Source organism: Nematostella vectensis, chromosome 6 (genome assembly GCF_932526225.1).
Source record: "Nematostella vectensis chromosome 6, jaNemVect1.1, whole genome shotgun sequence".
Taxonomy (NCBI): domain Eukaryota; kingdom Metazoa; phylum Cnidaria; class Anthozoa; order Actiniaria; family Edwardsiidae; genus Nematostella; species Nematostella vectensis.
Window position 1 is genome coordinate 16,851,267 of NC_064039.1, and position 15,822 is coordinate 16,867,088.

A 15,822-nucleotide genomic window follows, 5' to 3' on the forward strand; every position below is an offset into this window, starting at 1 on the left:
TCTGTTGATGGATACTGTCTCTTGTCTCTGTTGATGGATACTGCCTCTTTCCTCTGCTGATGGTACTGCCTTCTGTCTCTGCTGATGAATACTGCCTCTCGCCTCTGCTGATGGATACTTCCTCTTGTCTCTGCTGATGGATACTGCCTCTTGTCTCTGCTGATTGATACTGCCTCTTGTCTCTGCTGATGGATACTGCCTTTAGCCTCTGCTGATGGATACTGCCTCTTGTCTCTGCTGATGGATACTGCCTTCTGTCTCTGCTGATGGATACTGCCTCTTGTCTCTGTTAATGGATACTGCCTTCAGCCTCTGTTGATGGATACTGCCTTCAGCCTCTGTTGATGGATACTGCCTCTTGCCTCTGCTGATGGATACTGCCTTCTGTCTCTGCTGATGGATACTGCCTTCTGTCTCTGCTGATGGATACTGCCTCTTGTCTCTGTTGATGGATACTGTCTCTTGTCTCTGTTGATGGATACTGCCTCTTGCCTCTGCTGATGGATACTGCCTTCTGTCTCTGCTGATGAATACTGCCTCTCGCCTCTGCTGATGGATACTGCCTCTTGTCTCTGCTGATGGATACTGCCTCTTGTCTCTGCTGATTGATACTGCCTCTTGTCTCTGCTGATGGATACTGCCTCTTGTCTCTGCTGATGGATACTGCCTTTAGCCTCTGCTGATGGATACTGCCTCTTGTCTCTGCTGATGGATACTGCCTTCTGTCTCTGCTGATGGATACTGCCTCTTGTCTCTGTTAATGGATACTGCCTCTTGTCTCGGTTGATGGATACTGCCTCTTGCCTCTGCTTATGGATACTGCCTTCTGTCTCTGCTGATGGATACTGCCTCTTGTCTCTGCTGATGGATACTGCCTCTTGCCTCTGCCGATGGATACTGCCTTTTGCCTCTGCTGATGGATACTGCCTCTTGTCTCTGCTGATGGATACTGCATTCAGCCTCTGCTGATGGATACTGCCTCTTGTCTCTGCTGATGGATACTGTCTCTTGCCTCTGTTGATGGATACTGCCTCTTGCCTCTGCTTATGGATACTGCCTTCTGTCTCTGCTGATGGATACTGCCTCTTGCCTCTGCTGATGGATACTGCCTCTTGCCTCTGCTGATGGATACTGCCTTTTGTCTCTTCTGATGGATATTGCCTCTTGTCTCTGTTGATGAATACTGCCTCTTTTATCTGCTGATGGATACTGCCTTCTGTCTCTGCTGATGGATACTGCCTCTTGTCTCTGTTGGTGGATACTGCCTCTTGTCTCTGCTGATGGATACTGCCTCTTGTCTCTGTTGATGGATACTGCCTCTTGTCTCTGTTGATGGATACTGCCTCTTGCCTCTGCTAATGGATACTTTCTTCTGTCTCTTCTGATGGATACTGCCTCTTGTCTCTGCTGATGGATACTGCCTCTTGCCTCTGCTGATGAATACTGTCTCTTGCCTTTGCTGATTGATACTGGCTTCTGTCTTTGCTGATGGATACTGCCTCTTGCCTCTGCTGATGGATACTGCCTCTTGCCTCTGCTGATGGATACTGCCTCTTGTCTCTGCTGATGGATACTGTCTCTTGCCTCTGTTGATGGATACTGCCTCTTGCCTCTGCTTATGGATACTGCCTTCTGTCTCTGCTGATGGATACTGCCTCTTGCCTCTGCTGATGGATACTGCCTCTTGCCTCTGCTGATGGATACTGCCTTTTGTCTCTTCTGATGGATATTGCCTCTTGTCTCTGTTGATGAATACTGCCTCTTTTATCTGCTGATGGATACTGCCTTCTGTCTCTGCTGATGGATACTGCCTCTTGTCTCTGTTGGTGGATACTGCCTCTTGTCTCTGCTGATGGATACTGCCTCTTGTCTCTGCTGATGGATACTGCCTCTTGTCTCTGTTGATGGATACTGCCTCTTGCCTCTGCTTATGGATACTGCCTTCTGTCTCTGCTGATGGATACTGCCTCTTGTCTCTGTTGATGGATACTGCCTTTTGCCTCTGCTGATGGATACTGCCTCTTGTCTCTGCTGATGGATACTGCATTCAGCCTCTGCGGATGGATACTGCCTCTTGTCTCTGCTGATGGATACTGTCTCTTGCCTCTGCTGATGGATACTGTCTCTTTTATCTGCTGATGGATACTGCCTTCTGTCTCTGCTGATGGATACTGCCTCTTGTCACTGTTGATGGATACTGCCTCTTGTCTCTGTTGATGGATACTGCCCCTTGCCTCTGCTTATGGATACTGCCTTCTGTCTCTGCTGATGGATACTGCCTCTTGTCTCTGTTGATGGATACTGCCTCTTGCCTCTGTTGATGGATACTGCCTCTTGTCTCTGCTGATGGATACTGCCTCTTGTCTCTGTTGATGGATACTGCCTCTTGCCTCTGCTTATGGATACTGCCTTCTGTCTCTGCTGATGGATACTGCCTCTTGTCTCTGTTGATGAATACTGCCTCTTTTATCTGCTGATGAATACTGCCTTCTGTCTCTGCTGATGGATACTGCCTCTTGCCTCTGTTAATGGATACTGCCTCTTGCCTCTGTTGATGGATACTGCCTCTTGCCTCTGCTGATGGATACTTCCTTCTGTCTCTGCTGATGGATACTGCCTCTTGCCCCTGCTGATGGATACTGCATCTTGCCTCTGCTGATGGATACTGCCTCTTGTCTCTGCTGATGGATACTGCCTCTTGTCTCTGCTGATGGATACTGCCTCTTGTCTCTGTTGATGGAAACTGCCTCTTGTCTCTGTTGATGGATACTGCCTCTTGTCTCTGCTGATGGATACTGCCTCTTGTCTCTGCTGATGGAAACTGCCTCTTGTCTCTGCTGATGGATACTGCATTCAGCCTCTGCTGATGGATACTGCCTCTTGTCTTTGCTGATGGATACTGTCTCTTGCCTCTGCTGATGGATACTGTCTTTTTTATCTGCTGATGGATACTGCCTTCTGTCTCTGCTGATGGATACTGCCTCTTGTCTCTGTTGATGGATACTGCCTCTTGTCTCTGTTGATGGATACTGCCTCTTGTCTCTGTTGATGGATACTGCCTCTTGCCTCTGCTTATGGATACTGCCTTCTGTCTCTGCTGATGGATACTGCCTCTTGCCTCTGCTGATGGATACTGCCTTTTGCCTCTGCTGATGGATACTGCCTCTTGTCTCTGCTGATGGATACTGCCTCTTGCCTCTGCTGATGGATACTTCCTTCTGTCTCTGTTGATGGATACTGCCTCTTGCCTCTGCTAATGGATACTTTCTTCTGTCTCTTCTGATGGATACTGCCTCTTGTCTCTGCTGATGGATACTGCCTCTTGCCTCTGCTGATGAATACTGTCTCTTGCCTTTGCTGATTGATACTGGCTTCTGTCTTTGCTGATGGATACTGCCTCTTGCCTCTGCTGATGGATACTGCCTCTTGCCTCTGCTGATGGATACTGCCTCTTGTCTCTGCTGATGGATACTGTCTCTTGCCTCTGTTGATGGATACTGCCTCTTGCCTCTGCTTATGGATACTGCCTTCTGTCTCTGCTGATGGATACTGCCTCTTGCCTCTGCTGATGGATACTGCCTCTTGCCTCTGCTGATGGATACTGCCTTTTGTCTCTTCTGATGGATATTGCCTCTTGTCTCTGTTGATGAATACTGCCTCTTTTATCTGCTGATGGATACTGCCTTCTGTCTCTGCTGATGGATACTGCCTCTTGTCTCTGTTGGTGGATACTGCCTCTTGTCTCTGCTGATGGATACTGCCTCTTGTCTCTGTTGATGGATACTGCCTCTTGTCTCTGTTGATGGATACTGCCTCTTGCCTCTGCTTATGGATACTGCCTTCTGTCTCTGCTGATGGATACTGCCTCTTGTCTCTGTTGATGGATACTGCCTTTTGCCTCTGCTGATGGATACTGCCTCTTGTCTCTGCTGATGGATACTGCATTCAGCCTCTGCGGATGGATACTGCCTCTTGTCTCTGCTGATGGATACTGTCTCTTGCCTCTGCTGATGGATACTGTCTCTTTTATCTGCTGATGGATACTGCCTTCTGTCTCTGCTGATGGATACTGCCTCTTGTCACTGTTGATGGATACTGCCTCTTGTCTCTGTTGATGGATACTGCCCCTTGCCTCTGTTGATGGATACTGCCTCTTGCCTCTGCTTATGGATACTGCCTTCTGTCTCTGCTGATGGATACTGCCTCTTGCCTCTGCTGATGGATACTGCCTTTTGCCTCTGCTGATGGATACTGCCTCTTGTCTCTGCTGATGGATACTGCCTCTTGCCTCTGCTGATGGATACTTCCTTCTGTCTCTGTTGATGGATACTGCCTCTTGCCTCTGCTAATGGATACTTTCTTCTGTCTCTTCTGATGGATACTGCCTCTTGTCTCTGCTGATGGATACTGCCTCTTGCCTCTGCTGATGAATACTGTCTCTTGCCTTTGCTGATTGATACTGGCTTCTGTCTTTGCTGATGGATACTGCCTCTTGCCTCTGCTGATGGATACTGCCTCTTGCCTCTGCTGATGGATACTGCCTCTTGTCTCTGCTGATGGATACTGTCTCTTGCCTCTGTTGATGGATACTGCCTCTTGCCTCTGCTTATGGATACTGCCTTCTGTCTCTGCTGATGGATACTGCCTCTTGCCTCTGCTGATGGATACTGCCTCTTGCCTCTGCTGATGGATACTGCCTTTTGTCTCTTCTGATGGATATTGCCTCTTGTCTCTGTTGATGAATACTGCCTCTTTTATCTGCTGATGGATACTGCCTTCTGTCTCTGCTGATGGATACTGCCTCTTGTCTCTGTTGGTGGATACTGCCTCTTGTCTCTGCTGATGGATACTGCCTCTTGTCTCTGTTGATGGATACTGCCTCTTGTCTCTGTTGATGGATACTGCCTCTTGCCTCTGCTTATGGATACTGCCTTCTGTCTCTGCTGATGGATACTGCCTCTTGTCTCTGTTGATGGATACTGCCTTTTGCCTCTGCTGATGGATACTGCCTCTTTTATCTGCTGATGGATACTGCCTTCTGTCTCTGCTGATGGATACTGCCTCTTGTCACTGTTGATGGATACTGCCTCTTGTCTCTGTTGATGGATACTGCCCCTTGCCTCTGCTTATGGATACTGCCTTCTGTCTCTGCTGATGGATACTGCCTCTTGTCTCTGTTGATGGATACTGCCTCTTGCCTCTGTTGATGGATACTGCCTCTTGTCTCTGCTGATGGATACTGCCTCTTGTCTCTGTTGATGGATACTGCCTCTTGCCTCTGCTTATGGATACTGCCTTCTGTCTCTGCTGATGGATACTGCCTCTTGTCTCTGTTGATGAATACTGCCTCTTTTATCTGCTGATGAATACTGCCTTCTGTCTCTGCTGATGGATACTGCCTCTTGCCTCTGTTAATGGATACTGCCTCTTGCCTCTGTTGATGGATACTGCCTCTTGCCTCTGCTTATGGATACTGCCTTCTGTCTCTGCTGATGGATACTGCCTCTTGCCTCTGTTGATGGATACTGTCTCTTTTATCTGCTGATGGATACTGCCTCTTGTCTCTGCTGATGGATACTGCATTCAGCCTCTGCTGATGGATACTGCCTCTTGTCTCTGCTGATGGATACTGCCTCTTGCCTCTGCTGATGAATACTGTCTCTTGCCTTTGCTGATTGATACTGGCTTCTGTCTTTGCTGATGGATACTGCCTCTTGTCTCTGTTGATGGATACTGCCTCTTGTCTCTGTTGATGGATACTGCCTCTTGCCTCTGCTTATGGATACTGCCTTTTGTCTCTGCTGATGGATACTGCCTCTTGCCTCTGCTGATGGATACTGCCTTTTGCCTCTGCTGATGGATACTGCCTCTTGTCTCTGCTGATGGATACTGCATTCAGCCTCTGCTGATGGATACTGCCTCTTGTCTCTGCTGATGGATACTGTCTCTTGCCTCTGCTGATGGATACTGTCTTTTTTATCTGCTGATGGATACTGCCTCTTGTCTCTGCTGATGGATACTGTCTTTTTTATCTGCTGATGGATACTGCCTCTTGTCTCTGCTGATGGATACTGCCTCTTGTCTCTGCTGATGGATACTGTCTCTTGCCTCTGCTGATGGATACTGTCTCTTGCCTTTGCTAATGGATACTTCCTTCTGCCTCTGCTGATGGATACTGCCTCTTGCCTCTGCTGATGGATACTGCCTTCAGCCTCTGCTGATGGATACTGCCTCTTGCCTCTGCTGATGGATACTGTCTCTTGCCTTTGCTAATGGATACTTCCTTCTGCCTCTGCTGATGGATACTGCCTCTTGCCTCTGCTGATGGATACTGCCTCTTGTCTCTGTTGATGGATACTGCCTTCTGTCTCTGCTGATGGATACTGCCTTTTTTATCTGCTGATGGATACTGCCTTCTGTCTCTGCTGATGGATACTGCCTCTTGTCTCTGTTGATGGATACTGCCTCTTGTCTCTGCTGATGGATACTGCCTCTTGCCTCTATTGATGGATACTGCCTCTTGCCTCTGCTGATGGATACTTCCTTCTGCCTCTGCTGATGGATACTGCCTCTTGCCTCTGCTGATGGATACTGCCTCTTGCCTCTGCTTATGGATACTGCCTTTTGTCTCTGCTGATGGATACTGTCTCTTGCCTCTGCTGATGGATACTGTCTTTTTTATCTGCTGATGGATACTGCCTTCTGTCTCTGCTGATGGATACTGCCTCTTGTCTCTGTTGATGGATACTGCCTCTTGCCTCTGCTTATGGATACTGCCTTCTGTCTCTGCTGATGGATACTGTCTCTTGCCTCTGCTGATGGATACTGTCTTTTTTATCTGCTGATGGATACTGCCTTCTGTCTCTGCTGATGGATACTGCCTCTTGTCTCTGTTGATGGATACTGCCTCTTGTCTCTGTTGATGGATACTGCCTCTTGCCTCTGCTTATGGATACTGCCTTCTGTCTCTGCTGATGGATACTGCCTTCTGTCTCTGCTGATGGATACTGCCTCTTGCCTCTATTGATGGATACTGCCTCTTGTCTCTGCTGATGGATACTGCCTTCTGTATCTGTTGATGGATACTGCCTCTTGCTAAACTTTCCCTAAGGTTCACCTCCAGCAAGGGCATCAATTAAGGAATTGTGGAATTGTGAAACTACCCATGTGAATCATACCGCATCCTTTTGTCAGAAAAATGACCTGAAAATGACATAAACCGCTGTATAAGCCTTTGATTTGTACTTACCTGTATAGGTTCCTTGGCACTGTGACCTGATGGTGGAGAATGGAATAATCCCCTTGCTTATCCAAGAACTTAAAAGCAGGCCCAACAGTCTCAAGATAAAACGTCAGATCACCCATCTTCTAGGCAACCTAGCTGTTGATGATATAACACATCCAAGCCTTATTGACGAGGGTAAGTTTGGTGTTGATTACATAACACACTCAAGCCTTATTGAAGAGGGTAAGTTTGGTGTTGATTATATAACACACTCAAACCTTATTGAAGTTGGTAAGTTTGGTGTTGATGATATAACACACTCAAGCCTTATTGAAGATGGTAAGTTTGGTGTTGATTATAAAACACACTCAAGCCTTATTGAAGATGGTAAGTTTGGTGTTGATTATATAACACACTCAAGCCTTATTGAAGATGGTAAGTTTGGTGTTGATTATATAACACACTCAAGCCTTATTGAAGATGGTAAGTTTAGTGTTGATTATACAACACACTCAAGCCTTATTGAAGATGGTAAGTTTGGTGTTGATTATATAACACACTCAAGCCTTATTGAAGATGGTAGGTTTGGTGTTGATTATATAACACACTCAAGCCTTATTGAAGATGGTAAGTTTGGTGTTGATTATATAACACACTCAAGCCTTATTGAAGATGGTAAGTTTGGTGTTGATTATATAACACACTCAAGCCTTATTGAAGATGGTAGGTTTGGTGTTGATTTTAAGGAACTCCTAAGCCATATTGAAGATGGTAAGTTTGGTGTTGATTATATAACACACTCAAGCCTTATTGAAGATGGTAAGTTTGGTGTTGATTATATAACACACTCAAGCCTTATTGAAGATGGTAAGTTTAGTGTTGATTATATAACACACTCAAGCCTTATTGAAGATGGTAGGTTTGGTGTTGATTTTAAGGAACTCCTAAGCCATATTTAAGATGGTAAGTTTGGTATTGATTATATAACACACTCTAGCCTCATTAAAGATGGTAAGTTTGGTATTGCTTATATAACACACTCAAGCCTCATTGAAGATGGTAGGTTTGGTGTTGATTTTAAGGAACTCCTAAGCCATATTCAAGATGGTAAGTTTGGTGTTAAACCTGACACAACAAAGCCTAATTGAAGATCGTAGGTTTGGTGTTGATTTTATAACACAGTAAAGCCTTATTGAAAATGTTAGGTTTGGTGTTGATTTTATGACACACTCAAGCCTTATTGAAGATGGTAAGTTTGGTGTTGATTATATAACACACTCAAGCCTTATTGAAGATGGTAAGTTTGGTGTTGATTATATAACACACTCAAGCCTTATTGAAGATGGTAGGTTTGGTGTTGATTTTAAGAAACTCCTAAGCCATATTTAAGATGGTAAGTTTGGTATTGATTATATAACACACTCAAGCCTCATTAAAGATGGTAAGTTTGGTATTGCTTATATAACACACTCAAGCCTCATTGAAGATGGTACGTTTGGTGTTAAACCTGACACAAAAAAAGCCTAATTGAAGATGTTAGGTTTGAGGTAAATCTACTCGTGTTTATTTATAACAACCTCTTTATCTGATCTTCCAGATAAATACAATGCTGTTGTCATAACGTCTCACATTGAGTGGATAAAAATGGATGCACTCAAAGTACTTTAAGGCGTCTTCATAGATGAAACAAATATGATCCTAAGAGCTGCTTGTTATAGGCAATTTTTTTATGTCTGGGAAGGCACTTTCTGGGGGAGAATGCTGCGTTTCAGCTTAAGTAAAAAAGTACCCTTAAATAGCGTGCATGCAATAAAAATATTTGCAGTATTTTGTCTTAATGATGTTTAGTTTTTATCCCATTCAGGTTGTCTAAGGTTTTTGCATTCCTGCTTGATATCAGAGGTAAGATGTGAAACATATCCCGTGTGAGGGAGGGGGGGGGGGGGGGGTTGCGGTTATAATCTTGACGGGATGGGATGACATGGCAAATATTTGATATACCCTAAAAAAACACACCCTGGATTCTATACACCCGAAATCCCTGACATTTTAACAAAGTTACAATTCCACAGCAATGCGATCACACATCACTGTCCTGATACACCATTATTTTGCTTCACATCTACAGAAAAGAATCACTTTTCTGTAAACGGTAACACCCATAAAACGCCAGGCAAGTTTTTATATCGTCATGTCACATCAACGTGTCCCATCATGAAAACACTTTATTTATAGAACTTTGTTATCATGTTATGTCATGTCAATGTCACGCCAAACAATCCACCAAATTATCTGTACAAACCTTTCGTTGCTTACCATAGAATATTATGTCACGCCAAACAATCCACCAAATTATCTGTACAAACCTTTCGTTGCTTACCATAGAATATTATGTCACGCCAAACAATCCACCAAATTATCTGTACAAACCTTTCGTTGCTTACCATAGAATATTATGTCACGCCAAACAATCCACCAAATTATCTGTACAAACCTTTCGTTGCTTACCATAGAATATTATGTCACGCCAAACAATCCACCAAATTATCTGTACAAACCTTTCGTTGCTTACCATAGAATATTATGTCACGCCAAACAATCCACCAAATTATCTGTACAAACCTTTCGTTGCTTACCATAGAATATTATGTCACGCCAAACAATCCACCAAATTATCTGTACAAACCTTTCGTTGCTTACCATAGAATATTATGTCACGCCAAACAATCCACCAAATTATCTGTACAAACCTTTCGTTGCTTACCATAGAATATTATGTCACGCCAAACAATCCACCAAATTATCTGTACAAACCTAACGATGCTTACCATAGAATATTATGTCACGCCAAACAATCCACCAAATTATCTGTACAAACCTTTCGTTGCTTACCATAGAATATTATGTCACGCCAAACAATCCACCAAATTATCTGTACAAACCTTTCGTTGCTTACCATAGAATATTATGTCACGCCAAACAATCCACCAAATTATCTGTACAAACCTTTCGTTGCTTACCATAGAATATTATGTCACGCCAAACAATCCACCAAATTATCTGTACAAACCTTTCGTTGCTTACCATAGAATATTATGTCACGCCAAACAATCCACCAAATTATCTGTACAAACCTTTCGTTGCTTACCATAGAATATTATGTCACGCCAAACAATCCACCAAATTATCTGTACAAACCTTTCGTTGCTTACCATAGAATATTATGTCACGCCAAACAATCCACCAAATTATCTGTACAATCCTTTCGTTGCTTACCATAGAACATTATGTCACGCCAAACAATCCACCAAATTATCTGTACAAACCTTTCGTTGCTTACCATAGAATATTATGTCACGCCAAACAATCCACCAAATTATCTGTACAAACCTAACGATGCTTGCCATAGGACCTGTCTCTGTCAAGTCTTGCCGCTAGAGCTCTTGCAAACCTTGATCGGGATTTCACTCCAGACGAGGTCTATGAAGATGGAATATATCTACTGCACCCTGACACAAGACACAGGTTTGTATCCACTGCACCCTGACACAAGACACAGGTTTTTATCTACTGCACCCTGACACAAGACACAGGTTTGTATCTACTGCACCCTGACACAAGACACAGGTTTGTATCCACTGCACCCTGACACAAGACACAGGTTTTTATCTACTGCACCCTGACACAAGACACAGGTTTGTATCTACTGCACCCTGACACAAGACACAGGTTTATATCTACCGCACCCTGACACAAGACACAGGTTTATATCTACTGCACCCTGACACAAGACACAGGTTTATATCTACTGCACCCTGACACAAGACACAGGTTTATATCTACTGCACCCTGACACAAGACACAGGTTTATATCTACTGCACCCTGACACAAGACACAGGTTTGTATCTACTGCACCCTGACACAAGACACAGGTTTGTATCCACTGCACCCTGACACAAGACACAGGTTTTTATCTACTGCACCCTGACACAAGACACAGGTTTGTATCTACTGCACCCTGACACAAGACACAGGTTTGTATCCACTGCACCCTGACACAAGACAAAGGTTTATATCTACTGCACCCTGGCACAAGACACAGGTTTATATCTACTGCACCCTGACACAAGACAGAGGTTTATATCTACTGCACCCTGACACAAGACACAGGTTTATATCTACTGCACCCTGACACAAGACACAGGTTTATATCTACTGCACCCTGACACAAGACAAAGGTTTAAATCTACTGCACCCTGACACAAGACACAGGTTTATATCTACTGCACCCTGACACAAGACACAGGTTTATATCTACTGCACCCTGACACAAGACACAGGTTTATATCTACTGCACCCTGACACAAGACAAAGGTTTATATCTACTGCACCCTGACACAAGACAAAGGTTTATATCTACTGCACCCTGACACAAGACACAGGTTTATATCTACTGCACCCTGACACAAGACAGAGGTTTATATCTACTGCACCCTGACACAAGACACAGGTTTATATCTACTGCACCCTGACACAAGACACAGGTTTATATCTACTGCACCCTGACACAAGACACAGGTTTATATCTACTGCACCCTGACACAAACACAGGTTTATTTTACTGCACCGTGGTACAAGGCAAAGGTTAAGAAGGCACTTTGACAAAAGAAGGAGCTTTCCGCCTAGTGTCCGTTAGGGTTAACAATATTTACATCCCCCCCCCCGACACACAAACACAGAAGGAGTGATTTTCAAGTTTTTTTCATGGACCTCTTCCCGTACCCTGGTATTGGCCACAATACAGTGTTTGAAGCCCTAAAAGACCACACCTCTTTCGCCTTAATAACCAGGGGGAATTCAGGGTATTTAACCGTAATGCACTGTGCTTTTGTTTAGCCATGAATTTAAGGCCGATATTGTGTTTGTTCACGGTCTTCGGGGGGGTCCGTTGAAAACGTGGAGAAGAGAAGGTACAAGTACGCCGCTGACCAGTAGAGATTGCTGGCCTAAGGTACACCTCAAGACTTGAACTGTACCGGCCCGCAAATGACTCCCAAAAAACAACATAGCAAATGATCCCGTAACAATTTACAGAACGGAACGCGGAATTAAGTGCTCGAGTATATGCTAGATAAAAAAAAAAACACTTTCTTTCGTTAAAACAATTTAAATGGAAGGAAATTATACATTTTATTTTAAAAAATCTAGCATAGAGTCGAAAACATTCCGTGTTAAAATTCCGTAAATTGTTACGGGATTATTTGCATACCTACATTGTGCTTTTTGGGGGTCATTTGCGGGCCGGTACAGAACTGCAGAACTTTAAAAAATGTGTCAGGGGGAAACAACATTCTAATATTTCGCGTAATTTTCGTGCAATTTGCCATAATTCCTGCCCTTTTTTTATATCAGCGTAAATTGCAATATTAAAAAAAACTTGGCTGTTTAAAAGCAAAAGAAGAATTGTGCAAAATTCGACGTATATTTCTTGACAATATTTTCTTTGCTTCGGCCCTCGATGTTACATCATCCTTGCATCTACTTCTCTTCCCATTTACTTCTCTGTAGGCTTGGCTCGCCTCTGATTTTCCACAAACTCGTCTTCTCATGGTTGAATACGATACTTCCCTGTCGCACTGGGTTTCGCAATGCCCCTCGGAACCCGAAACGTGAGTAAATATGTGGATAGGAATAGAAAAATGACAATAGTTCCACCTTTACAAATAATTTGCTGGAACTCTTGAACGCCCCTTACTTTTTTAGCCTCGTAAGCAAGAAGTTTCTAGACTACGTACGGCAACCGGAAGTTTAACTTTTTCTTTCTTTTTAAAGTTTTGGCCTAACCACTGACTTGGTCTGATCCTTTGGAAGTTAAGGGCTATTGTACTATCTGTTGAGTCCGTTGCTAAGGAAATTTGTTTGTTTTATAAAAGCTTCCGTTTCTTTGTCAAATCTCATAAATAACACAAGTGATGACGTCATTTGACCACTCCCATGGTTACGTGACCCAAACAGAAAACCGTGTAGGAGAAGCTATTCAAATCTAACAACATTTATTGCAGAAATATTTTAACACCACTCTTTTCTAAAAACTTCATGCATCCGATTTGCGAAATTTTGATACCGCGAGAAATGGGGAATTTCATGGGGAATATCAATAGTTTGAGTGAAAAATAAATTCACAATTTTTGTAAAATGTTCAAAATTAACGTGTTAACGTGTCGATAAAATAAATCCGTTAACTACGTCACGCGGCGTGGAAGGGAAAGTAGCCAAAACTCCTTGAAATCAATTCGATATGTTTTTTGTTTTTTGTGTTTTTTTTTCACGTATTTTAAATGGTATATTTTCGTTTTCTGAGATAGAAACGATGCAAGAAATTATACAAAAACATGACAGATTGTTCAATTATCATCTTGTGTTCGCACAGTTTCTACATAATCGAAAAAAACGGTGCCAGGCAAATTTGAGAATGATGAATTAATGACTTCTTTACGTATCATTTTATTTGTTATAAGGCTTAAGACAACTTTATTATACTATCATATAAATATCAAATACGATTTATTTGTAATTATGTGTTGATTAATAATGTGTAGTCCGGTTGACGAAAATGCACCAAATGAGAACATTCAAGATGAAATCAATGTGCTCATCCATCTAAAAGTATTGAAGCAATTATGTTTCTTTTATTTATGACTTCTTAACCAGAGGATAGTGCTAGTAACAAACGTTTTGTGGCTCTTATCTTCAGGCAGTCAATGACCTTCTGCAGCGAAGAACTGATGCATAAGCTGCGAAAAGCTGGCATCGGCAAGCGACCTGTCATATGGATCACTCACTCAATGGGAGGTGCGTACCCTTAGACCCTCTCACTCAATGGTAGGTATGTACTCTTAGCCCCTCTCACTCAATGGGAGGTATGTACCCTTAGACCCTCTCACTCAATGGGAGGTGCGTACCCTTAGACCCTCTCACTCAATGGGAGGTATGTACCCTTAGCCCCTCTCACTCAATGGTAGGTATGTACCCTTAGACCCTCTCACTCAATAGTAGGTATGTACCCTTAGACCCTCTCACTCAATGGGAGGTGCGTACCCTTAGACCCTCTCACTCAATGGTAGGTGTGTACCCTTAGACCCTCTCACTCAATGGTAGGTATGTACCCTTAGCCCCTCTCACTCAATGGTAGGTGTGTACCCTTAGACCCTCCCACTCAATGGGAGGTGCGTACCCTTAGACCCTCTCACTCAATGGGAGGTGCTCTACCCTAAGACCCTCTCACTCAATGGGAGGTGTGTACCCTTAGACCCTCCCACTCAATGGTAGGTGTGTACCCTTAGACCCTCCCACTCAATGGGAGGTGCGTACCCTTAGACCCTCTCACTCAATAGTAGGTATGTACCCTTAGACCCTCTCACTCAATGATAGGTACATACCCTTAGACCCTCTCACTCAATGGGAGGTGCGTACCCTTAGACCCTCTCACTCAATGGGAAGTGCGTACCCTTAGAGCCTCTCACTCAATGGGAAGTTTGTACCTTTATACCCTCTCACTCAATAGTAGGTATGTACCCTTAGACCCTCTCACTCAATGATAGGTACATACCCTTAGACCCTCTCACTCAATGGGAGGTGCGTACCCTTAGACCCTCTCACTCAATGGGAAGTGCGTACCCTTAGAGCCTCTCACTCAATGGGAAGTTTGTACCTTTATACCCTCTCACTCAATGGGAGGTGCGTACCCTTAGACCCTCTCACTCAATGGTAGGTGCGTACCCTTAGACCTCTCACTCAATTTGAAGTGCGTACCCTTAGACCCTCTCAGTCAATGGTAGGTGCGTACCCTTAGACCCTCTCACTCAATGGGATGTGCATACCCTTAGACCCTCTAACTCAATGGGAGGTGCGTACCCTTAGACCCTCCCACTCAATAGTAGGTATGTACCCTTAGACCCTCTCACTCAATAGTAGGTATGTACCCTTAGACCCTCTCACTCAATAGTAGGTGCGTACCCTTAGACCCTCTCACTCAATAGTAGGTGTGTACCCTTAGACCCTCTAACTCAATGGGAGGTGCATACCCTTAGACCCTCCCACTCAATAGTAGGTATGTACCCTTAGACCCTCTCACTCAATAGTAAGTGCGTACCCTTAGACCCTCTCACTCAATGGGAAGTGCATTCCCTTAGACCCTCTCACTCAATGGGAGGTGTGTACCCTTAGACCCTCTCACTCAATGGGAGTTGTGTACCCTTAGACCCTCTCACTCAATGGGAGGTGCGTAGCCTTTGACCCTCTCACTCAATGGGAGGTGCGTACCCTTAGACCCTCTCACTCAATGGGAGGTGTGTACCCTTAGACCCTCTCACTCAATGGGAGGTGCGTACCCTTAGACCCTCTCACTCAATGGGAGGTGCGTACCCTTAGACCCTCTCACTCAATGGGAGGTGCGTACCCTTAGACCCTCTCACTCAATGAGAAGTGCGTACCCTTAGACCCTTTCACTCAATGGGAGGTGCGTACCCTTAGACCCTCTCACTCAATGGGAGGTGCGTACCCTTAGACTCTCTCACTCAATGGGAGGTGCGTACCC

At 44.2% G+C, this 15,822-nt stretch overlaps 1 protein-coding gene across 1 annotated transcript in view; it reads left to right on the forward strand.

Annotated features, from left to right (window-relative positions):
- The window catches only part of LOC5513308 (protein SERAC1-like), a 30,040-nt gene that overhangs the window by 9,884 nt on the left and 4,334 nt on the right, over window positions 1-15,822 (forward strand). Inside the window, exons 9-14 of the mRNA XM_048728801.1 lie at window positions 7,258-7,420; window positions 9,090-9,127; window positions 10,635-10,750; window positions 12,123-12,237; window positions 12,795-12,895; window positions 13,981-14,078. Of these exons, the coding sequence (XP_048584758.1) occupies window positions 7,258-7,420; window positions 9,090-9,127; window positions 10,635-10,750; window positions 12,123-12,237; window positions 12,795-12,895; window positions 13,981-14,078 (631 nt within the window). The remainder of the gene's footprint in view (window positions 1-7,257; window positions 7,421-9,089; window positions 9,128-10,634; window positions 10,751-12,122; window positions 12,238-12,794; window positions 12,896-13,980; window positions 14,079-15,822) is intronic.